This window comes from Lutra lutra, chromosome 11 (assembly GCF_902655055.1).
Source record: "Lutra lutra chromosome 11, mLutLut1.2, whole genome shotgun sequence".
NCBI classification, from domain to species: domain Eukaryota; kingdom Metazoa; phylum Chordata; class Mammalia; order Carnivora; family Mustelidae; genus Lutra; species Lutra lutra.
This window is the reverse complement of record NC_062288.1, coordinates 35,210,776-35,237,532: the sequence shown is the minus strand read 5'-3', so window position 1 is coordinate 35,237,532 and position 26,757 is coordinate 35,210,776. Positions and strand designations below refer to the sequence as shown.

The 26,757-nt window shown below is 38.5% G+C and overlaps 1 protein-coding gene across 3 annotated transcripts in view; it reads right to left on the bottom strand.

Moving 5' to 3' along the window:
* The window catches only part of CDK14 (cyclin dependent kinase 14), a 592,901-nt gene that overhangs the window by 71,921 nt on the left and 494,223 nt on the right, over nucleotides 1-26,757 (bottom strand). For 2 of the 3 annotated variants that reach the window (XM_047694483.1, XM_047694485.1), the window contains 2 exons: nucleotides 22,795-22,934; nucleotides 16,714-16,857 (listed from right to left, as the gene is read on the bottom strand). In XM_047694483.1, the coding sequence (XP_047550439.1) occupies nucleotides 16,742-16,857; nucleotides 22,795-22,934 (256 nt within the window). In that variant the 3' untranslated portion in view covers nucleotides 16,714-16,741. Of the gene's footprint in view, nucleotides 1-15,461; nucleotides 15,663-16,713; nucleotides 16,858-22,794; nucleotides 22,935-26,757 lie in introns of those variants that run through there. The other variant, XM_047694484.1, reaches the window with a different exon arrangement.

The window sequence follows — 26,757 nt, the reverse complement described above, 5'->3', positions numbered from 1 at the left end:
GTGATTACTTTAGCTCTTCTATTTGCTTTGGCTAAACTACATTTCCATGCTGTTCTTTAATCATCTAGACACCGCTATTTCTATTGTTAATTTACCAGCACTTCTTAGGAGTAATAGAAAATACTTGAAATTATGAAATACTCTGTTTATAAATGAGTTTATTTGGCTTGGTGTTTGACTCTTCATCATATGCTACGATCTACAGAAGAAAGTCTGGTATTAAGAGAACATCAAAGAGCTGGGACCCATTCAAGATGGCTCTGCAGTTGGACTTACAGTGAGAACCTACCATTGCTATAAAACTGTAAATTAACTAACTTTTCCAGTTATGCAATAAAGTTTGTAAATCCATTTTTCTGTAATAAACCAGGGATATACCAATTTAATTGTATTTCTCTTGGCATTTTTCCTTACACCTAAGTTTTATATACATATAAGCAGAATGTTCTACTTTTTTTACATTATCCCATGTACTTCTGCATGTTCATTACTTTTATGACTATAATTTTTAAGGCTGTCGTAATATTCCATTTAGTTTGGTATACTTTACTAAACAATTTCTTATAAAAATACTGAAGTCATCCATTCTAATTTATATTTAATCTGTCTTATGTTAGTTGTTTTAATGTTTTTTTCTCTGTTACTATGTCTTTATGATCAAAAATGTTATTGTGTTACTAAATATTAGGTGGTTTTAAGTAATTGGTTGAAGTATAGCTGATAAGCAATATTAGATTAATTTCACGTGTACAATACAGCAATTCCATATAAATACATATCTTATATAAGTATATGGATATATATATACATATATATGTGTATGTATGTGTCTTGCTCTCTCTCTCTCTCTATATATATGAAATGCTCAGTATAGTTGCCATCTGTCACCATTCAAAATTATTACAATACTACGAAAGAAACAGTTGCAAATTTTTATTCCTGGAAAACTAGTTATCTCGTGTCTTAAATTTTATTTCCTCTAAATTTCACATTGAAAATCTACCTATTCATAAAACTTAAATTAAGGGAGTCATTATTCACTTCACAAAAAGATATGTAAGCAGAGAAGGCATACCGTTTCAACTAAAATTATTCATGCATAACTTTCCAAGAGACATGTTGTGTACATATAGAAGAATGTATACTAAAGGAATCATACCTGTAATAGATTCACAGAATTATAGGGCTGAAGGATGAATAGATTTCAGCCCAAAAAGAAGCGTAAATATTGGCAAAATTTCTAATATTCTAATACATGTTAGATGAAACCATCAATGGAATTTAATGCATTTTCTTTACTTACTTTCAAGACATGACTTATCATAATAAGAAGTTCAAAGAAAAAAAACACTGCATCTTCTTTCAAGTTGTTTTATGATCCCTAAAGGATCTTTCCAGCTTTAAGATGTTTTGATTCTTGGGCACCTGGGTGACTCAGTTGGTTAAGTGACTGCCTTCAGCTCAGGTCATGATCCTGGAGTCTCAGGATTAAGTCCCGCATCAGGATCCCTGCTCAGTAGGGTATCTGCTTCTCTCCCTGACCCTCTCTCCTTTCATGCTCTCCCTCTCTCTCATTCTGTCAAATAAATAAATAAATAAATAAATAAAATCTTTACTTAAAAAAAAAAAAAAAGATGTTTTGATTCTTCTGTATCTGCCCAGGAAGTTGTATATATTTCCCCATGGGCAATCACATTAAAATCCAAACTCTCTAGCATGTCATTCCAGACCCTTCACAACCCAGCTTCAGATTCTGTTTTCAGTTCTGTCCCTTCTCACTCCTCCTATCCATGCTCTTTGGCTTTACCAGTCCATTCCCTATAATGCTACACTTTGTGACATGACTTGGCTCTCAGTGTTTCCTCTGTGAGACAACACCCTTTTCCTCCTTCTTTTCCCTGGAAAATAGAATTCCTCTCATGGCTCAAAATCTCTTGCATTGTGAGACCTTTCCAAGCTCCACTGGCAGAATTAATTTTTACCTCATCTGTCCCCCCATGTAGCTTCATGCCACCTCCTACCACAGCCTTCATCATCCTGAAATTTAAATGTTCTTTTCTATGTCTCTAAATGGTGAGGGTCTTGAAGCTAGAAACTGTGTTATTCACTCCTTCCTACAACAGCACCATATAATGGCTACTCAAAAAATATTTGCTGAAAGAACAGGAGATTGTGGTATGGTAAGTTAGCTGGATATTCACTAATTCGGTCAACATTTTAAAAATATTTAATGAGCTTAAATTATGTGTCATACTAGGAAAAGGAGATAAAATTGTGAAATGGGGATAAAATATCACCAAACCCCTGTAGGCTGACATTTAGATTCTAGTGGGGAAGACAGACAAATCATAGGAGACTTCAGTACAGAGGGGCTGAAACTTGGTTTTATTCCCAGCATGTACAAAACAGCTAGATATTTATTCATGTTCATGAAATATATTTCACAGTCAGACATGTTGCTAAATTCTATAACTGATCATAAGTCAGAAGATAGAACATCTCTGATTTCCTAACTCAGACACTGTCCTCTCTGCCAGTGACTCCTCTCCATTTCTACCCATTTTCACTTGGAAGGTCTGAGCCTTAAGAGTCATTTCCCCTGCCTCTCCTGATTTGTCCTCAGTTCAGGAACTCATATTGAATTTCTTCCATCTGATTGAGAACCTGTCCCAGATTTCCTGCTTCTCTGATTTTACTTGCTAAATATCACAGTGGCTTTAAAACCTCACCTGTCTTAACCTAGTGATCAAGGTCAACATGGCCGGTGATCAGGCTTATGGACATCATGCATTTCCTAACATGTTGTGAGGGGATGAGCACTTCATGTGGGTGGTACTCGTCCCTGAAATCCCTCATCATGAGACAACATCATGAGGGACGTTCTACAAAATACCTGAACAGTATTCTCTGAAAGAATCAAGGTCACGAAAAACAAGAGAATATTGAGAAACTATCATAGTTTCTTAGAGACCGGATGGGAGTAAAGAGATAAGATTAAATGCAATGTGCTACTCTGTATGGGCTCCAGGAACACAAGACAGAAAGTATGAAAACAGGTGCACTACAAATATAGTTGTAGTTTAATTATTAGTATGGTACCTGCATTGATGGCTTAAGTTGATAAACATACCATGGTTATAAAAGTTGTTAATATTAGAAGTTAGGTGAAGGGTGGGCACCTGGGTGGCTCAGTGGGTTAAAGCCTCTGCCTTTGGCTCAGATCATGATCCCAGGGTCCTGGGATTGAGTCCCGCATTGGGTTCTTTGCTTAGCAGGGAGCTTGCTTCCCACCCACCCTCTCTGCCTGCCTCTCTGTCTACTTGTGATCTCTGTCTGTCAGATAAATAAAATCTTAAAAAAAAAAAAAAAGAAATTAGGTGAAGGGTATAGCTTTCTGCACTGGTTTTACAACTCTTCTGTAAATTTAACAGTATTTCAAAATAAAGAGTTAAAAAAACACAGTCCTAATCTGATGACTACTCATGCTGAGCAGTTACTTTCAATTCTGAACCCCCAAATGCACCCAGATTTCTCCAAGTTACCTCATAGCAGGGAGCGGGGAAAGACCAGAGTTCATTCTCCTGAAAAAAGTTGAATTTACAGTGAGTCTGCCCTGGGTGCTGTCCCGACAGTCCTCTTGAGTCCTAGGCACAAGCTATGTGAACTGGCCTGAAGCTTTACGGTCTTCTAATCAGAGCCTCTCCCTGCGAGGTCAAAACTAATGTGTATAGAAAAGGGAAAGCTACAGTCCAAAAAACTAATATATAGAAAAGTTCTTTTAAAAACTGGCCTACTAGGGGGGCCTGGGTGGCTCAGCAGTATGTTAAGCATCTGCCTTTGGCTCAGGTGGTGATCCTGGGGTTCTGGTATTGAGCCCCGCATCAGGGCCCTGCTCAGCAGGAACCTGCTTCTTCCTCTCCCTCTGCCCCACCGCCCCCCTGCTTGTGCACATGCTCTCTCACTCTCTCAAATAAATAAATACAATCTTAAAAAAGAAAAAAAAAAAAGGAATTGGCCTACTAATCTTCAGGGGCATAGTAAATGGTACTCTACTATAATTTTCAGATGGCATCTGTGTGAACACAAGAATAAGGATTTATACCCATCATAAATTGAAAAACAGATATTCAATTAGATGGTTAGAACTGGTATAACTTTGTGAAGAAAACAGATTGCACTGAACTGGGATAACTTTATAAAGAAAAAAGATTTCACTGAATAGCAATTTATTCAAAGGGGAAAAATATTACCCATAAAATTAGCATGTTAGAGTTAATGAATGGCACTGCTGATATAGAGTAGTGGCTCTCACATTTTTTGGCTGTTAAAGACACTTTATACTACTAAAAATTACAGAAGACCCCCAGGGGCACCTGGTTGGCTCAGTAGGTTAAGCATCTGACTCTTGATTTAGGCTCAGATCAGGATCTCAGGGTCTCCCTTGGGTTCCACATTCAGCAAGGAGTCTGCTTCTCTTGTTCTCCATCTGCCCCTCCCACACTTATGTATATGCACACCCTCTCTCTCTAAAATAGATAAATAAGTCTTTAAAAAAATTATAGAGGATCCTTAAAGATCTTTTGTATATATGGATTAAAGTTATTGATATTTACCATATTTGAAAATAAAATTGATAATTTAAAATATTAATTTATTAGTTCATTAAAAACCCACTGTGTTGACATTAGATATTATTTTAATAAAAAATAACTATATTTCCAAGCAGAATTAGTGAGGTGGTGGCACTGCTTTACAGTTATGCAAATCTTTTAAAAAATGTCTAGTTGATATAAAACAGCTGGATTCTCATATCTGCTTCTGTATTTAATCTGTCCTATGTTATACTGCATTGGTTGAAGCAACTGAAGAAAATGTGGCCTCTCACAGATACACAGTTGGAAAAGAAAAAAGTATTTTAATAGCCCTTTCAGATAATCATGGATATATATTCTTTTATATTACAACAAAACTCAACATGCTGTAATTTCTTTTTTTTTTTTTTTAAGATTTTGTTTATTTATTTGAGAGAGAGTGTGAGCGAGTGAGAGCACGAGTGGGAGGAAGGGACAGAGGGAGAAGCGGACTCTCCTCTGAGCGGGGAGCCCGATGTGGAACTCGATACCAGGCCCCCAAGATACGACCTGGACCGAAGACAAGTGCTTAACTGACTGAGCCACCCAGGTGCCCCAACAAGTGGTAATTTCTAAAGGGTCAGTGGTACTAGGAAATCTGAAATGGTATCAATGAATTCTTTATATTCCTTATTTTAAATCTATTGGTTTATTTCATATTTCTAGTGACTATTTTATCCATGTAGTGATTTTCTAAAATCATGCATAGATCATTTGGAAAATATGGATTCAATGTTTTTAGAGATTTTCAAACATTGACATATTTCACTATATAATATAAAAAAATCATGTGCTTATATCACCATCCACTTTACCTGAGAAGTGTGTTTTGGGACGATCAAGCTCACAGGGACAGATAAGGTTTACAAGTTTCCCCAAGTTCTAATTTTCTATTGAAAGCTTTAATTTTATCATTGACAGCAAAAGCAGTCAATTGTCTTCCTTGGGTGACAGACTCACTTTTTGTTCATGTTTGAGAAAATCATGTCTGATAAAATGCCAGGAAGAAAAACAGCTAGTAAACCCTGCAACTCAAACACCTGCACCAGAGCTTCTCCTTGAGACAACCACAGTAATTTGGAACATGGACATGGCTTATGCCCACTTCCCTGTTAGTCCCACAGAATATTAAGACATTTACTCAAAGTGAGAGGTTTAAGAAAATGAATAGTTTTTAGTTCTTCATGGAAGACATTATTAAGTGAAACTGCCTTTGAAAAACACTTACCACCGTGGAGTGGTAAAACAAAACACCAATCTCCCCCACCCCCCCCAAAAAAAACTAAAAAAAAACCACAAAAAACAAAAAACCCAAAACAAAAAAACCCCAAACCCCCAACACACACACACATGCAAAAACCAAAAAAACCGCATACCAAAAACTAGTGCCTACAAATTCAGTTTGGTGCCCCTGCCTTAATACATGCTGGCCCATTGCTTTTGCACCACTACTGGAAATGTCCTCAGTGCAAAAGGCAAAGGGTATCTTAGTTTTATTATGCAAACAATCTTGACCCCCATGGAGCCTCTGGGGATCCCTAGGGTTTAGAGACCACACTGTGAGAACTGCTGATACAGAGGACAGTTATAAGGATGCCTTATCTGTGGAGACCTTATCTGAGGGGAACTTACAAATCTGAAGGTGAAACTTTTAACAAGGTCACTCAATCTATAGAGCAGTGAACATATTCAGCAAAGGGAATTACAAATACAGGAACACCAATGTGAAATAAATACTATTTTAGTTAATAGAAAGAAGATTGATTGAGAAGAATACAAAAGAGTAGAGATTCTATAAAGTCTGTGATTGCCGAGCTGAATGTGGAAGGCCAACTTGAAGGCAGGGAACAGAAAGAAGGATGGCGGATGAGACCAGATATGGACACAAGCACTACCTTCACCACCCGTCCGCATGGCCAGACACCTCCGTCTTGTCCATCTCGAGAGATATAAGGGCATCTCAGCTAAAAAGCCAGTCTGAACAATGGGAAACCGACTTATGGTTGACCAGACTCAATTCTCTTTTTTTTCTTAAAAAAATTTTTTTTGACAATCCTTTCTCTCAAAATAATTGATTTATTCATTTTTTTGAATACATCTGTCAGTTATTAACAAATTGGCAGAATTAAACAAAAAAACCCACCTGTCAGTTATTAACAAACTGAGTGACTGCAGCAGAATAAAAAAAAAAAAAAACAAACTTAACTTTAGATGAACCATTTCAAATAGTATTTCCTAGATTTTTTTCAAAGGCCAGCTTCTGGACCACACAATAAAACTCCCAAATGAGGGGATGAGTGGATTCACACTGATGTTTAAAGTTTTAGATTTAACAAAACTAATGCAGTCTATCTTGACAGCTATATTCAGTAGCTTAATGCTAAGCTTTTTATGCTGAATACAGAACAGAATGAATTTTCCACCGGTGTTTTGACTAGGAGGTTTTAAGATTCCTAGTCACTTAAGACAGCAGTCTGAGACTGCTTGATAAAACAAGCATTGGCTATTTCCTAACTACCCATAAAAGCGTTCAATATTTAAGAGAAATGAGAAACTCAAGGCAAAGACATTTTGAAAATATATGCTTGAACCAAAATCTGGACTCTGAGTAAACATCCTTCAGTAAACACCCAGAAAGACTTGCAGCTGTGGCATCTGCGACTTAAAATAACAAGATGAAGATCTCCAAGTAAAAGATAAATGATATCGTAAAAGTTTCTTATCAAAAGAAAATACATTTTCTGATGGAATTTATGTAGGGAAAGGCTTTATGCCGAAGCTTATTTCATACATTGTAGAAATACCGGAACCTTTCAATTTGGAGTTCAGTCTGAATATATGCAAGGCAATATTCTTTTCTGTTTTGCCATTACATTCTCTTTATACAAACTGCAGATTAATTTTTCCTGCAAGGACACCTTTTTGGTTTAGTTTTGTCTGTAACTATGGCTACTGTACGTTGTTGACTTTATGGCAAAATATCAAATTCTAGATGAACTGACAACCAGGCAGTAATGAGATCGGAGAGCTTCCCCTTTAAAAAAAAATTAAAAATTTAACATTATACCAAAATATGATACAGATATATTCTAAAATACACATACATATTTTCACATGGATTAGAACTACATCTCCCAAAGGGCAAATGCTCTCTTGTATAAATTAGATTGCAGGAGAATGGAGACCCCTGGTTTGATTTACACAGCCTAGCTAACCACTAACGATAAACACAAGCTCTGTTATAATTCAGTATGCAACTGAGCTAGTTCTTCCATGCCAGCAGAGGGGGGGGGGGGAATAAATCATTCTTCTTTTCTGAAGTTGCCCATCTCTATCCATTTCTGTTGAATTGCCACAATTGCCCAGATAAAACATTTGAGAGTATGTCAGCTTTAATTAATGTAACATGACCTGATCATTTCCACAGTTAAGAATAAAGAAGTTTGCATTCTTCAAATCCGAAGCTCAACCTGGAGATTATGCTAAGTTGCTTCATTCATAGTCCATACTCCTCTGCTCATGTCAGAAGGACAGCATTTGTCCCCTCTAGTGATAAACAAATTATACATGAAATCAATTCCACTTCACAATCATTTTCCCTATTGGGTATTATCTTTCCTTCTCTGCTCCCTCCAGTTAAGCCCACATCCTGTAACTTGCTAATGAGCTGGGGGCTTTCTGTTCCAGGTGGCACCCCCTGCCTCGAAGTCATGACATTTCCCATTTCGAATGCTGCTGGCATTTTTCGACAGCTCCTGCTAACTAGCCTTTTTGACCTGCACTAAGAGGAACTCATCTGATCGAATCCTCTAACCTGCCAATCATTCCAGCAAATGATCTTCACAGTCACTCCCAAGGCAGGAATGGAGGGAAAAAAAAAAAAAAAAGGAAATGCGAAGGAGAGAATGAGGGAGTAGGCGAGCGGTTGCCTCTGCAGCTACCTAATGAGAATACTTTAAGTCTCTGAGGCAGCTGAAACACTGAAAAACTGGTGGGAAAATTAGGACACAACTGAATGTCTGGCTCTGTAATTACTGATTTCTTTCCATCCTGAGATCATTTTGAGAGCAACACCTCTGAGATGTGCCAGTTTCTAGAGAACACAAGAACACCCTACCTTTCGCAGAGAAAATAGATTTCTCCTGCCACTATCAATATGCAATTCTCATAATCCCACTCTGCCAAACGGCATCCTTTGCAGAATTCATTATGTGCTCTAAGCTTGTTAAGTGTGCATTTATTTGTAAACTAAGGATGAATATCATGTTTGCCACAATGAAGAAAGGACCTTTTTTTTTTTTTTTTTTTTTCCAGGCATATTTTAAACACTGCCATTTAGGGGTGTTGATTTTTACCCATTTACATAAAAACAAACAGGTATGGTGGAGGCTGGCTTTGTGCTCAGGGAGGATTTAACACTGACAACAGAGGATAATCTGGGCATTCCTAATTAATGGAGATCAAATAATTTCTTCCTTCCAGATTTTTTTTCTTGCTGTGCACAGTTCACTTAGTGGGTTCCCAGCCCACGGAATAACCCAATTACTTTAGAAAGAGAGATCAGTACACGGATCACCACTCTAGGTATCTCAGTATGAATGGGATTTGTTGACCAAGGAATGATACAATATAATTATGTGTTATCATTACACCACTGTATGTAATAATGTAAAATAAATACTGTACATGACTTAATTGCACATGATAATCACACATCTTTCCCCATTTATAGTAATTAGGCCAATAACCCCATTTACAGTAATTATTATATGTAATTGAGGGCATTTTACTAATTGCATTGAAATTGATAATCTGGAGCAATTAAAAATCCAAGGGCACTATACATAATGCAAACTACATTAAGAGAACAGGGATAATTTAAAGGAAAAAAAAAATCACCCAATATGGAAGTTAACGGTGCAGTACTTGATTCCACGGTTGGCATATGTGGTGAAATCTATTCTGAGATAAATTTCCATCAATTTCTGCAGCTTTGGTATTGTTTTTGTCTTAGACTTTGTACATTGTTTCCTTGGGTGGAAAAATAATCCTTTGACTAATCTGTGATGTTATCCTAACAACTCTAGGACTGTTGAAAAATTATTCTACTTGGCTGTGTGAGTGTACAGTGTGTGCCTGTGTGTGTGTGTGTACATGTGTGTGCGTGCACACATTGGTAAAGGAAACAGCTACCCTAAATTCCAAAAGAGACTCAGTAAATTATTCATTTGCACAAGCAATTTGATGTTCTTAAAAGCTTTATTCATAGAAGCATCTCAGAGTATTGCAAACATTTTGTTAAATATACTTGTAATAATTTAGCTAAAATGTTTAACTCTGTTAGACTTGAAATACATTCGGGTTGTAGTTTTCATTACATTTGCTATCTCTGGAATTTTAATGTGCCTGAGGACCTGAATCCCTGGCTTTTGTCCCAGGGTCCCAGGGTCTATCCCTCCCTGATCCCACTCCCTGTTTCTACCCAGACAAAGCTTCCATGTGAGGAATATCTCAGGAGGAGTGATGAGCATCTGTGGGACAATGGGAACAGTTTCAAGCTTCTTTTCGCCTTCCCTTCTCGACACTGTCATTTAGACATTGTCCTCCATGCATTCAAATGTCATCCCAGACCATCAGCCCACTTCAACTCAAACAGCCTCCTTTTATGCTCAGACACTTCTTAGAGCATCCGCAGACCACAAAGACTGTCTTGTGGGACTCAGCTGCTATCCTGGTATTAATAATACAATACAGTGCACTTAGGGCATAGACGATTCCCTCTGTATCCCAAATTCATAAGAATCAACATTAAATGAAAGGGAAAAATAGAGCACCTGAACTGATTATAACTACTTGTTATATGTGACTGCTAACTTCATAATAGTTTGGCCAAGCATTCTAATAGATACCTTGCTTACTAGCCATATCACATCTTGTGCCCATCACTTATAAGAAAGCTTCATTCATATTATGCTGCTGGCTAAATAGTCCCTAAGAAATTAATTTGGGTTTTAAAAAGACAGAAGATGACAGTTGCAGTGCCTTCCCCCACCCTCACTCCACAATTTGAAAGCTCATCTGACCTGGAAAATCGAATCACAAAGATACAGCTAATTTTTGAGCATCCATGGACTGATGAACCAATTTGTAGAGCATCACACCAGTTTCTTCCCTTTCAGCCATTTTGCTTTTAAAAACTCTCAGAGAAAGGAAAACGAAAAGCAAGGGTAAAAAGCAATTTTTTTTTAAATTTAAAAATATCACTCTGAATTCTGGTTTTAAGAAAAGCACACTGAAATACTTAAAGGTAATGGAGCATCATGTAAGTAAAAGTAATGGTTTAGAAAAACAATGTGTATATACGTGTGTGTGTGTGTGTGTGTGTGTGTGTGTGTATGAGAGACAGCAGGAGAGGGAAGGACGGAGAGACAATGAGTATGATAAAGCAAAAATAGTAGAATGCAAACACTGGAAAGTAGGTGAAGGGTAACAGGACTTCTTTGTACTCTTCTTGCAACTATTCCACAAGTCTGAAATTATGTCAATCCAAAAAAAATATGTACCCTGGGAAGCATGATATATTTAACTTTATTTTCATTCTGCTTTGTGACAATGCCAGGACATAATTAAGCAGAATTAGATAGTAATGGCCTTCGATTCCTTTGCTAATCCATTCATAGGGTTGGTGGTGGTGATGTAGGGTACAGATCAGAGGTGACACAAGGAGAGGCAAGGGTAGAGGGACAAGATGGGAGGGAGAGAAGAGAAGGGACAAGCACCCTTAGCCTACTATTTTGCATCCGAGTTTAGAGGAGATAATAGACTTCCCAGAGTGGAGCGAAGCTAAGGAAAGGGGGGTATAGATGCGGTGGGGAAAGCAAACCGCCAACATTCCAGCCTCTTCTCAATCTGGTGTTCATAACATGCATTATGCATTTGTGGTTCACAGCACCCTCAATTTCCCCAAATGAGATGTATTTTTTCGTCTGCAGCAATGTGGGAGTAATGACACAAACCAGGGATTCTTCCAGTTAAAACCTGTGAGGAACACTAAGGTTTGTTTCCTCCTCTGCCTGTTACTTCCACAACTATTGTCAACTGCATGAGACAACAGAGATAATAAAACTGTAGTCATTTGATAGGGAAAAAAATCTGTAGGGTCATGCAGAAAATAAGTTATTGCAGGAAAAAAACCAGAAAACTTCCTGCTGCTAAAGGGAAGCTACAACTAATACCTGAATTTCTTACACTGTGCTAAGGGTTAATAAGTATTATCTCCTTTTGTGTCTGTAGTTGAGAAAATGCAACATGGCTTAAAAAGACCTTTCGTCAAAAATATCACACAATGAAAATGCTGTTATGCCATTAAAATTGGAATTACCCTCTGTACTTGTTTGATTTTTTTTCCTTGGTAATGTACAGGCCAGGCAAGGTGCCTTCTGGCTATACTCCTTGCTTTGTAGAAGCTTCAGAGACTGCTAAACCCAGAGCTCTCTCCTGAGGGGTTCCTTGAGAAAAGACTGGCCCTGTTCACAGCTCAGCAGAAGGGATCAGGGCTCTGTGCTGGGCCCAGGGCAATCTAGTCAGTCAGCAGCTTATGGAGTGATTGGATTGACACAACAGCCTAGCTCAAAGCTTTGTTTTCTGCTTCATGAGGATGCCTACACCAATCAGAGCTGCTCCTGAGGAAGGTTGGAATCTGAGGAAAATAGCTCACTGACAGACTATCCCGGAAACAGAGGGATGAAGGGAAATGACAATAAGCAGGATTCATGAATAAGCAGAAACAGGCCGGCGGAAGCCATGAGATGAAGAAAAGAGGAAAATGTTAGCAGAGGCACAGCTGGAAAAAGTGAGCTGCCATAACGTCACAGCACAGAGGACAGCAAGAGCTGGCGGCTACCACAGGAACAGTTACCAGAGCTCAGACGGTGGTTCAGGTGGTAGAAAAAGTAAGGCTCCCGTTGGATTCTGATGGACGCCCAGTCTTTGTGAGGCCTGTCTGTGCAGCTGCGTAGGCTGTCAGCCTTGTTCTGCCTAATTTCCCAAAGCAACCTCAACAAAGACCACTGTTAACTGAAGAAACCTGACCGTCCTCCTTCCTCTGTAAGATCCCAACACCCACTGCCTCGTGGTCTCTCCTGTTCCTGCAGCACAGCCCTTCCTGTCATTCTCAATGCCGTCTCTGTCCCTCTCACTCTGCCACTTGTCTTCTCACTTGAAGGCATCCCTTCCTTACACATTTCAAGCTTCTCTTAGACGGCTATCGTTTAGAACCGAAACATAGTTTTACTGGTTGAATGCCGTTTAATTTTCCCGATTCCTTTTTTACAAGGCAGGCAGGCAGGGTAAATGGGCTTCATCAGTGCTGTCCAGAAGAGTGTTATGTGACACTGGAGAGGTTCTGTGTCTGCTCTGTCCCCAGTAAGTGGCCATGAGTCATGTGGAGCTAATGAGCACTTGAGATGGGGTTCTGCTACTGAGGAAACAAAATTGTGATTTAATTTTAATTAATTAAAAATTAAATAGAAAGAGCACACGTGGCTAGGGGGTTACCATGTTGGATAGTGTAACTGCAGTATTCTTCCTTAAAAGAATAGGGAAAGGAAGGAAAGGGATGGATTTTCCTATTCTGTCTTTAGCTGATTATTTTATTTCATAAACATACAGTTCTCAAATATTTACTGAAGATTTCATAATATGTGGTTCAAAGGCTATTTGCATTAACATCCTCTGGGGTCCTCTTCAAAGTGGATTCATGGACCCCAGGAACTTGCGATTTAAAAAACTCCCCAGCGCATGAGAACACCTGAACTAATGTTCAAATAATGCCAGAGGGTCTTTCTTAGCCCTGTATTCAGCAAAAGGAGTAGACAGAGTGACCGGGCAGTTCCTATCTCAATTTAGAATGACTGGAAAATTAAGCTCAGCACAGGTGCGTGTTTGGGATTCCTAGATGCAAATGTGAGTGATAACAAATGGATATGGTATTTAATGGCTCTGGTCTTTTCTTTGGGAAAAATTTCAATGCACATTTTAAGGCTCTCTCAGACTTTAGGATGGTCTTAGCCTAAAAAGAATGGGGACAATCTCTGAAAGCATTAGTCTACTAACATCTTTAGAGGATAACAACACAAAGGAAGCACAGTATTTTGACCATTTAGTGGCACCTACCCCATTTAAAATTTTTTTAAAAAATATTTTATTTATTTATTTGACAGAGATGACAAGTAGGCAGAGAGGCAGAGAGAGGGGGGAAGCAGGCTCCCTGCTGAGCAGAGAGCCCGATGTGGGGCTCCATCCCAGGACTCTGGGATCATGACCTGAGCCGAAGGCAGAGGCTTTAACCCACTGAGCCACTCAGGCGCCCCACCTACCCCATTTTTAACTTAGGTGCAGGGAGTTTTCTTTTCTTTTAATTTGGTTATAAGACTCTGAAACCGAAGTTGCTTTCTGCTGCAAAGAAAAATGCTTCTCATTAGCTTTTTTCCACTAAGGCCACTTTATGCAAATCCAGTATTATTAACTAAATAATTGAAGTGACCTTAGTATGCAAGTTTAGAAACAATTTGGCACTGAGGTATAGGAGGAAAGTTAGGACTTAGAACCGCTCTCCATCATCTCAAAAAGAGAAGTGAAGCAATGCACTTTTCACCCTGACTTGCGAGACTCCCCAAAGACATGTGGCTGAAATGCTAGATTACAGTTTTAGCTTAGTTGGGCCCTGAACCTCTTTCCCACCCCTCTACTTCCCAATTCCTTTGGGCTTTACAGAGAGCCCAGAATTGGTACATTTGAGAAAAACTAAACATACCACAGCCTGCTCGAAACAGTTAATTAATTCACCAATGACAAAACCAAAATCTAGGGAATTACATGTTTTTCTGTACAAATGCTCTTATTTATGTAGACTTTTTGCTCTGTCATATCTACAATATAGTCATTAATATTCAGCTATTGGTCAGAGTAAGTTCCACACCCAGATGTAGCAGATCCACATACAGGTTATATTATTTGATCTCTAAGATGGTCTCATTTGAGTAAAATTAAAAACCCACAAAGGTGAGAAATTAAAATGGTTTCTTTTTCTGCTGGCTGACAGAAAACTCTTAGAATCCAGCTGTTTCCTCAATATAATGTTGACTCGAGCTGAGGTATTTGGATTTGGAAGAAAGCAGCATAAACGATAATATTAGAGCCTCAAAAGTTGATGTAAAAAGGAGAAAACACAAAGAGAACATATATGTATTATTATCGAATAATTCTAGAGGAATTAGTCTGCATAACCTTAAATCTAGCTCAAAAAATATACAACAAAGAAAATACATTTTCCTAAAAGCCTTCAAAACCAGGATGACTGCTCTTTACAAACCTTTTCTTGATTAGCAATTCCTGAGACCTTACGGGCAGTTTCTGTCCAGTCAGCTTGACTTGATTTTGCAAGGAGAAGCTGACCTGACGCACCTTCGAGCAGCTTTGACTGGCTAGGTAGGCTCAGGCAACACAAATGAAATCCACCTTTGGTTTTGTTTTACTGAATTGGCTGTGGGATTTCTAAAGCCAGGCGCCCTCATTATGGTAACGTAGCCTAAATACTTTTAAAAACCATATGCTACAAACCTCATGAATTAAAACTATTCTCAGACCCAGGAGGTAACTCAGCCCACTCTTTGTGTGACCAACTGAAATTCAGAATGGGAATACAAACACTATGGAGGGAATGAACTTGTGCTATGTAACATTTGTATTCAATGGGGAGAAATAACCTGAAGAAGGCAGACTTTTAAGCATGGAGCAGCAAGTCTATCAGTAACATTTTCTGACTGGCATTTATACATCACATTTTACCTGGGGATCTTTCATTTCCATCATTCAAAAGTCACCACCATATTCCCAAGAGGCACACTGATGTAGGCAACAGCGAAGTCCCCCATACAGCTCAAGGTTGTGGCACATCACCCCCAAGACAAGGGGGACAGTTTCATTTGTTCTTTTTGCCATGCTGGCAATTCAGCCCTATTCACATATTTCCTATTAAGAAGAAGAAGGAAGAGGGGCTCTTGCAATGCTGTGTATATCCTTCGATTGACTGGAACATTTAATTACTGAATATCCACATGAGCAAGGCATATTTGGACTAGCAAATAAAAAGCCTTCCCCACAAAAAAGTGTGTTCTCTATTTGCTTCAGAGTTATGTTACATTAAACAGAAAGATACATATAGTCATAAAATTCCAAATACACACACACACACACACACACACACACACACAAAAGAAAATCCAGACATTTCCATCTGGCAATAAAGACACAGCCCGTTCAGAAGTGGCTGTCTTCTGCTTGTTTCTGCGAAGCATGTGTGACTAGAACAGGCTAGAGATGGCCTTGTTTAGAGGATGCTTCCTATCCACAAAAGAGCAGAGGTCAAGGAACCTTGACCTTGGTTCAGGAACAGGAAAAAAAGAAAAACTTCATCATCATGATAAGGTCTGTACTAAGGGCCAGGGAGGAATCAGAAGTGGGCTAAGTAGCCCACATGGCAGCAGAGCTAAACGAGGGAGCTTCCCTTTCCAAGGGAAGCAGCCACGATTTAGTTATACACACAAAATTCTGGCAGGACTGTGAGCCCAGTAGTGCCAGAGCTGCTGATTAGAAAAAAAAAAAAAAAAAAAAAAAAGCCAAGAATCCAGACTTTGTGTAAAATCTCTCCATTTAAAAATGAGAGCCACAAATCTGAAAAATTGTGTGGACCCAATAAAGCAGATCTGTGACTTAGATACAGCCCAAGGTTCAACCTTTTTCTAACCTCAACAAAGAATGTATGAGCAGTTAAAATGATTTGCTTATAACTGAAATGGTTTATGATTGCATAAATAAAATACAGTGTTGGCCAGGATCCAGCAGGTACCTGAAAATATGACTAACTGTACTGTCCTCAGTAGAATCTGTGCTGAATGCCATAATGAATACAAGAGATTCATAGGACATGTAGGGGGAAAAAGAAGAATCTGAAATAGTCCATTTAAAAGATCTATTCAATGTGTATTCATTATTACTTTCCAGGCAAAGTAGGTCACCTTACCTGTGCTTTCTTGAGAATGCTGTGCTCATCAGTGCTTGCTATTTGATAGACTTTTGCCATAACTATTGTTTTTCCCGAAGGCCCGCATGCTTTCTCCAGCTTCTGGCTGTAATCTTACATTTGGGACGGTAAAAATAGAAGACACTGTGGACAGAATAAAGAGTTTCCATTTATATATTTATAGATTCTTTATAATCTTTCCTTGTAAAACACAGAGACTGAGACGCAATTCCAGATGTCCAGCCCATAAAAACATCATGAAATGTCAAGTGGTAATAGCCACAGACACATCAACAAAGATTTATACGCACATATGACAGCATGGTCTGCATTCCCTTCAGAACCACAGGGTGGTTGATACACGTGCTCAGATTTCTCTGATCTAGAACAATGAACTTGGGTTGGAAACAACGTATCTTGCACTTCCTTCATGCCAGTCTTTCATTTGTTCACTGGAGAAATATTTATGGAGCCCCACACTGTTCTAGGTATTTTGGAATCCTGCAGTGTATAAACCAGAACGGAAAAAAAAAAAAAAAACCTTGTTCTTGCTGATTCCATTCGGGGGAGACAGATGATAAACAAACAAGTATATGAACTAGCATTAAGTGTTATGAAGAAAAATAAAGCAGGGAAGAGAAACTGGAAATGCCGGGGTGGAGGAAGGTCCGTGAAGGCTTTCTTTTCTCTTTTTTTTTTCTGTCTCTCTCTCTCTTTTTTAAAAGATTTTATTTATTTGACAGAAAGAGAGAGAGGGGGAAAGAGAGAGAGAGAGAGAGAAATCACAAGCAGGCAGAGTAGCAGGCAGAGGGAGAAAGAGAAGCAGGCTCCTGCCAAGCAAGGAGCCTGATGCAGGACTCAATCCCAGGACCCTGGGATCATGACCTGAGCTGAAGGCAGCCTCTTAACCGACTGAGCCATCCAGGCGTCCCTCTTTTCTTTTCTTTTCTTTTCTTTTCTTTTCTTTTCTTTTTTCTTTTCTTTTCTTTCCTTTCCTTTCCTTTCTTTCTTTCCTTCCTTTCTCTCTCTCTCCCCCCGTCTCTCTCTCTCTCTTTCTTTATTTCTTAAGTAGGCTCCATACCTACCATGGAGTCCAATGCAAGGCTTGAACTCACAACACTGAGATTAAGACCTGAGCTGAAATCAAGACTTGGACGCTAAACCAATTGAGCTGCCCTGCTGCTCCTAGGGCCTTCTTGATAAGGTACATTTGAGCAGAGACCAAGGAGGTGAGAATGCAAGCCAGGCACAAATCTAGAGGAAAAGCAAGCACAAATGACAGGAATAGGAAAGAGCAAAGGCTGACACCAAGGAGCAAGACAAGAAGCAGGCAAAACGAACGCTATTGTACAATGCAGGTGAAAGAGGACAGGGAGCGACGTGGGGCAGGGTGATAGCAGTGAAAAAGTGAGGACTGGTGTGCCCTTGCTCTATCTGGAAGGGAGCGCCAACAGGGTCTGTGGGAGAACTGGGGTTGAGTGTGACAAAAGAAGAGGCATCGAGGACAGCTGCCATTGGGGGAAGAACCATGTTGCCATTTATTGACAAGGGGGAGAGGAGAGAAGGAGCAAGTGTGGAGGGAAAGATCAGTTCAGTTTTGGTGACATCAAGCTCGAGACGCCTACCAGAGGGCCAAATGGAGATGCTGAAGAGTTGGTGGAACATGCAAGTCTGGAGTCAGGGAAGGTGGGACTGGAGACAGAAATTTGGAAAATGTCAATGTATAGATGATACTGAAAATCATGAGAGTGAATGAGATCACGGAGGCTCTGAGAGCGTATGCAGATAGAAAGACCTGGGGATGATGTGCTGGAGCACTCTAAAAGTGAGAAGACTGGCCGATGAGGAGAAATCCACAAAGAAGTCTGCAGAGAAGAGTTTAGGGAAGGAAAAGGAAAGCCCTGGGAGGATCCTGTCCTGGAATCCAAGCGAAGGAAATGTTACCAGGAAGCAATAGTACATAGTTGGATCTAGATGAAAGCTGGGGAAAGATCAACGAACAGAGACCTCAAGAACAGTCTAGAGCCTTGCACACGAAAGCCTTGTTCCAAAGGACTCACGAGAGAATGGAAGTCTAGGAACTGGAAGGAGTACATTTGTGTGAACCGGGTGTGTTTGCCTTATTTTTAAGAAGACGGCGTGAGGCTGCATTAATGGCTATAATGATGTTTTAGGATAATATACAGGACATATATAGGAATGAGCAGGAAAACTCACAAACATCAGAGCTGGAAAGGTCCTGAGGGATCACCATGTCTCTAAATGAGAAACCAGGAACCCAAGGAGACTAGGGCATTTGCCCAAAGTCGCCTGGCCAGCTCCCAGTGGAGCTGAAGCTAGAAGCCAGGTGGTCTGACTCCCAGTTCGGGGCTCTTCACACTGCACCAATTTGCTGGCCTTCTTTTACCGCAGATCTGAGTTTTGTGAATTTGCAAATGAATGTAATAAAATCAAGGACTCTGCGCTATGAAGTGTATTTTGTTCATTTACTTTGACAAGGTTAGTTCAGCTTCAATAATTTATGTAACTTGATAGTATACACAGGAGAACGCCCTGTGGTGTATTTGGGAAAAGTAATGAATTTCTTCTAAATCAGCCCTCCATTTATTTCCTGGCAATTAAATTTCTGCAAAGAAGTGGGGCAAGGCTGTTGGGGTTTCTGGATAGAGGGAGAATGACAGGGTGCCACCAGAATCTGCCAGCTTTAACTACCAGATCCCCAGGTATCACTATTCTTGCTTGATGAATGTGTAATTCCCCCTTTGGCGGCCCACTAACACATCACTCCTAAATTTTGGTATTATGTAAACCACTGAGATTTTAAGGGATGGTATAGTAAAGATATTATATTGTTAAATGTTCTTCCAAAGCAGAGTCTGACATAAGCATACAACTTCATTTTTATACAAATCCACAGAACAACCGTAATGCTTTGTGTAAACAGGATTCTAACAACACTCGATACCCTTCTCACAGAGATGGATACATTAAAGTAGGCCAAGAAGGCTCAAGCTCACTTTTAATTTATTTTTGTTCCAATTTTCTCCTTTTAACCCCAGTTTTGCTTTCTGCTTGCATCCTTTTGTGGACATTCTTTTTAAAAAACGCTATGAACTATCTTTAAGAATGTAAGCACTATGGACTGAATGGCCTTCCTCCCAAATTCATATGTTAAAACCTTAATTCTCAACCTGATGGTATTTGGATATGGAGACTGTGGGTAGTAGTTAGGTTAGAGGAGGCTGTGAGGGTGGGGCCCACATGATGTGATGTTAGGGCCTTTCTAAGAAGAGAAGAGAGAGGGAGAGACTTCTCTCTGCCATTTGAGGACACAGCTAGGTGGCTTTCTGCAAGTCAGGCAGAGGCTTCACCAGAACAAAATGTGCCAGTATGTCCATCTTGGACACCCTAGCTTCCGGAACTAAGAGAAATAAATGCTAGTTGTTTAAGCCACCACAAGCTAAGGTATATTTTGTTATAGCAGCCTGAGCAGGCGAATACAGTGACATTCCCGGATTTGACGAATCTAAACCAGTCCTTGGTTGCTTAAGACAATCCTTTTTATTCATTCACTCACTCATTCATTCATTCACTTAATTAATTAATTAATTCATTCATTTTTAAGACAATCCATTTATTGGCTCTGCAACACTTCTTCCCAGATGGACCTCCTTCGTAATCTCCTTGTTAAAGGAAGCACGTGAGAATATCAACCTTGCTGCTGCCATTTGCCAGGTGGTAAACTTTTATCAGACTCCATACTAATGGGAAATTTAATTTGAATAATTTTTAAAGATAGTCTGCAGAATTAACCTAGATAACAGAATCCCTGGCGGAAGTCCTTTCACCTACAAGAGCTAGTTCCCAAAGTTTCCGAAGTCTAGGAATTTTGTTTTGTAAACATGTTTACAAGGACTACCATGTTGTTCTAAATGGAAATGACTATAGTATTTAATACTGGGATTGTCCTTTCTTGGGACTGGATTTATGCTTCATAATGATTATCTGCTAGGCACAGAAATAGCATTTCTGTAACTCAAAATTGTTACCGGAGGCATTTAGCAGAATCTTGCTTTAAAACTATAATGATTTTTCATCTTTATTCTCCCCCCTTCAAAAGGTTTCACTGCTCCTGATGTTTAACGTTAATGCAAAGACGTGTTTCTGCCAATGAATATCGCCTTATGGTTATGCTTCTGCAAATAGCCTGCTGTGAGCTGATAAAGGGATTAATGCAGCCAAAATTCTTAATCTGTGAAATTACAAATTAAATTCTCATATTAAAAATACCACCCTGAGGTATTTTTTGTGGTTTTAATTCCCCTCTGGTGTTCTGCATACATTGTGCTTGTTAATGACGGGGACAAGGCTGTCTCCGGTGGCAGCCTGCTGTCGAGTGATAATGTGTAGGCATTTACTTACTGATAGAAACTGGATTTAACCACCGGCTGATAAACTAAGTGGCAAGTGGGTAATAAGTCCATATTAACAGAAAAGTACTACGACAGAATTCAGAATTCGTAGACCATCAAAATCCTGGCTTAAACTCAATCATTGAGTCAGATGGGATTGAGATGTCACCAAGGAGGAGTGATATCAAGTTACAAGTCATACTAAATGGGAAAACAAACCATATGTTTGAATTTGATGAGCCATAAACTAATGAGCCCATTTGTATCTTTTTTTTTTCCAGTATAGAAAAATGTGTCACTAATTCATGATTTTTCCACAGAAATTTCATTATTAATTTTTTTAAAAATGGGAAGAATTGTCATAATGGTCAACGGGTTGACTTTTAGAAAGAAAGTAGGGCAGAATATAGAATCAATATTGGTTGGGAATATATAAAATGTTAAAGAAGATTTACTAAGCATAAGGGGGAAGAGTGAGTAGTGGATTAATACAGCTATAGACAGTTAAGGATAAAAAGAAATTCAAATTAAATGTGGGATATTAAGAAAGACTTAGGGTAGAAATATGCAAGAGGAGTTGTTATTTGAGACTTAGCTACAAAATAAAGGGTTCCTGTTGTCAAGGAGAATCTAATGCTACAATGGGGGAAAAGCTTAAAGTCCAAGAGATTAAAGAAATAACTTTCTATATGTCTATGGTGTGTACCCAAGAATTAATAAACATATTATAAATACCTATGCAGGCAGTGTATTAATTTTTAAGGTAGTTAGAAAAGAATATGAGAAGGAATATTTCGAATTGGCATTTGGAAAGAACATATCACCACTGAACAAAAATGTTCTTACTGCAAAATTTCGTAATAACTCTGTTTCACACTTTGGAAGAAAGATGAGATCCTCCCAGCCATAAATCTACCAAATATTTAAAATGTAATTGAAAAAGGCTGTGTAAATATGAACGCTTTTGTAAAAACAAAAACCCACCCAGGAATGTGTTTTGTTTTAAAAGATACGGAGAAGCACCGTCTGCATGAATACCAAGAGCATTTGTAGTTGAAATGAATTACAAGTCTTCGGTTCTTACATGTCAATTCAGTGCATTAGCCAATTACCAACTCTGCTCGTCAGCTCACTGTATAGCAGCCCTTTTTAACGTTATTGTTACGACCAAGATGGTCTCTGAGAATCAAACAAAAACGAATCATTTCTCCTCTGTGTACTGCAGCCAGTTAAAAAGTACTGCATGCATAAAGCACTAAATATGTAAATCATATTTTCCTTTTCCTTTATGACTGCTCAGATCATTCCTTTGGACACACACATAATCAAATACAAAGACATGCAGTTGCAGACTGCAGAGCAGAGATAGCAAAAAAGGAATCCATTTTCTTCCTCTGTCTGGTAAGCTAGCAACTGAATGGCAGGATTCCACTAAATATACACCCACATAACTCCCTTTCCCTCATTTCCTCTGTCTCACTGTCTCTTCCCCCGCCCCGGCCTATAGACACACGCACATATATATGTGTACATGTAATGCATATGTAAACATACATAATCTTATGTATGCACATGTAAAAACATACAAACCCTTCTACAAGTGCATTACACAGAGATGCTAAAATGATATGTCTGCTTTGATTGGATGTCTCCGATTTGTCATACTCACTGTCAGTCAGTTCCCATAGCCGTGGGGGCAGGTCACTAAAATACTCGTGGCTCAAGGCAGCCTGTGCTGATAGTCTGTTCTTTGGGGAACACTGTAGGAGCTTGGAGGCCAGATCCTCTGCATAATTCACATAGCTGAGCCTGAAAACACAAGCAGAAAAGAGAAATCAGACCAAACAAGAAAATCCACTAAATAAGACATAAAGCTTACCCAATTTTTCTGGACCTATTTATTCTTGGCCAAAACCAAGTTAAATTATCCGCTGAAAATAAACAGAAGCAGAATTCACTTTGGTTCTTAGAGCATCTATTAATTGAAACTAGCTTTTGCTCTTGATAGCCTCATCTCATTGATTTAAAATATTTCTACTATAAGCAGAAGGTTGATATCTTCAGGATAGAACAAGGTCCCAAGGTAGAAAATTTCAGGAGATAATTTATCAAACAGTTACCAGAATTTGTTCATAGAATCTATCTGTTGCATACACATCTGGATATATTTATAAGAAAAGTAATACAAAATAACAAGGGGAATTAAAATAAAATGACTATTAAGTTCTCTAGTTACTAAAGTTACTTTTCCTCTAAGAATTTACATTTTCTTACATTGAACATAAAATTATTGGCATAAGTACCCTGTCAAATATCAGCAATCATGATATGAACATGCAGGTTAATGAAGGGAATGTGTATAACCCATATGGGGCTGAATTATTTCAAGATGACCATTAAAACAATAGCAGATAGAAAATATGTAGACAGAAAATATAAGATTACCAAAAAAGCAGAGAAGTCTCTTCTCCCATGTGGTACAACTTTCAAATGCATACCACATCACACAGTCCAACTCAGCCTTGCTTCTTGTGGAATCTCTATTTCATTGCTCAGTACAATCAAGCCCAAATAATTAACATAAACATGATAATAAAAGTATTCCTGATAATGGCTGCCACTTATGGGGAGTTGAACACGTGTCAGACACCTTCCTAGGCACTTTCCACACACGCTCATATTTATTTTGTCTGACAAGGGAACTCTGTCTCCATGGAACAGCAGGGTCAGCTAAGTGGGAGTCAGAGACAGGCGTGGATTGCTCAATTAGCAGGTTGAGTGGCTTTAAACCCATCTAGAATTACTTGAAACTAAAGTAGTCTGCATTTGTTACGCTCTCATACGATTTCCAAAGGCAACCCATGGATTCCTGAGTTTCTGCAACAAACTGCAACAGGGACACTGACCAGAGAGCACCAGAGTGTGAAGGTAAGTTGTATCTGCTGGTGAGTATTTTTTCAAAAGTCTTGAAGCTACTAAACACACAGCCAATGAGTTTTCCTCAATAACCAGCTGTCCCGCTTCCCGTGCTCAAGCAGCTCTCCATCACTGATTTAAAACTGTTATGGAGCAAGGGAGGACTGGGGGTGAGGAAGAGGAAAGCAGGTAATGAACTTGGGTAGAGGAAGAAACAGGGAAGGAGCATAGAAAAATACTACTCAGGACTCCGATGAGTCCTCTCTAGGTTTTTATACATGAAGGTCTCACAGACAGGGGTTTGGTATTTGGCTGCCCTAGTGGCTGTTTAAAAACCAAACCAAACCAAACCAAAAACCCCAAACTGATCTATGGATTGGTTTTAAATGCCTCTGCCTGACAAAGACAAATCTGTCCACAGAAAAAGGAGCCATTCTCAAAATTCTCTACGTACCCCCCCCTTCTTTCCTGTAAGAGGGGCCAAGGCCATCCAAATTATTGCTGCCTCTTCCCAAGACTCCCATCATTAAAAACTTTTCATTAACATCTTTTAAAAAACCAGATGCAAAGTTCGAGATAGGGAGACTTCATGGTAAAAGCTGCACTTATACTGAGTGCAGAGTTTATGTATAATCACGGTGAACCTGACTGTTGTATCACAGCTTTGATGAAATAGAACACCAGCACCAGACTGAGACTAGAGTTGAGTTACAGACTTGATTCTGTACAAGAGTGACGAGCCACCTTATGTCTGCAGTCCCTCCTGCTCCAGTGAGCCACAGTTCACACTCCGCCCAGTTGTTGATCCCATTCCTACCAAATGTAAGGAATTAACCGATATAAGACAATCTCGCTTCTCCTCCCCCCAAATGACTGTCAAATTTTAATGTTGATGAAATAATCAAGTGCTTATCTGTGATATTTGGGTTATATAGAAATATTTTAATTATCATATAATTTTAATTTAGAAAGTCTATTTCCTCACTTGCATTTTAAGAACCACTTTTATTCTAACTCTCCACATTTTCAACAGCAGAGTCTTTGTTATTTATCAGAACCACTTTTTGAGTTCACCCAAGTTGTCTGAGATAGGATACTTTCAGGATATGCTTTTTGGACATTTTATCCCAAAGCATAAGTGCATTTTATCAGAATGCTAGAATGATTGTAGCTGTTTTCAATCTCTCATTGTGATGATCTATTTAAAAATCTTTCCTTGTAATTTCATTAATTTTTGTTTTATTGTTATAAAGCTGGGGAATTTAATGCATAACAGTTTAGCACTTTTGTCTTTTCCTGATAAATTTAGTCTTCAATCTCTCTGTAGCAACCTTCTTTATTTTCATAAGGGTTTTGGGCTAAAATTTATTTTTTTCCTCATATTAATTTAATGACCTCAGCTTTCTTTTGTTTGGTACTTGCTTGGCATACCTTTGTCATCCTCTTACCTTTAATGTTTCATATCCATAATTTTAAGGTCTCTTTTACAAATATTATATAGATGGATTTAATATTTCTCCAAGGAGAAAATTTAGTCCACTTATATATTGTGATTACTGATATGTTTGGAATTACTGCTAACATCTTAATACTGCATTTTGTCTTTATCTTTTTTTCTCTTTTCTTGCCTTCTTTTAAATTGAATTTTAGAGTCGAACATGTCCATCTTCTGTTTCAGAAGTTATAAATTCTATGTCCATCTGTTTAATGATTACTCTTAACTTTTTCTTTCTTTTTTCCATTTCAATAGTTAATTTAAAGGTTTAAATTCTTGCACTAAGTTTTTTCAAGCTGATGGACACTGACAAATTATTTTTCACAAAGATCTAGAATCATACATTCCAGAAATTACAAATACATGACTGAACACTGATACACAATACCACCTTATCAATTATACAAGACAAATTATCAAGTATACAATAAAGTTACCACAGATCAACAGGAAAATAAAATATTAGACACCTACTCAATTCATTAGCAGAAACTAACTTCTCTTTTTGTAAGAAAGATTGGGGGAGAAGGAAAAAATTCACACTTTTATCAACAATAGTAGGCAAAGAACTTCCAATAAAAATAGGAAAAAAATTATAGAATTTTCAGAAATTTTGTGATTAGGAATTATTTGGCTATAAAAACAAAGCACGTCTATCTTAAAAACAAATATTTATTAATAGGCATAGTCAATACACCCTACACAAGACAAGCACGACACTTTGCTAAAAGTACTGATAGCTCACTCCCACATTTTTCCACCCTCTCGTTTAACTTGCACCCCAAAGTGCAAACATTCAATTAACTTAAAGATGTTTTTGTCTGGAGACATTAAAAATATGTGCTTCTCATACAATGCGGACTTTACATGAACTTTCAATCAGAGGTCTCTGATATTCACAATGGAGGTTTTCATAATAGCATAAATTATAAATAAATGAGGTTTATAGAAAGACATTAAAAAAATCATTATCAGGCTTTGGCTAAAAGCCAAAAACTTCAGTGGTTACACAAACCTGATGTATACTGTTTTAAATGTGGGAGATATAAATGCAAAGTAGCAGGCAAATAGCCATACAGGTCCTACTATCAATGTCTGAAGTGACTGAAGAAATAAACCACAGAGGATCTAGACAGTTTTTTACAGTTCCTGAATTTTAATTCTTTATGATATTAAAAACATACAAGTATGGTGGCTGGGTATTTCGGCACCCAATCTTTT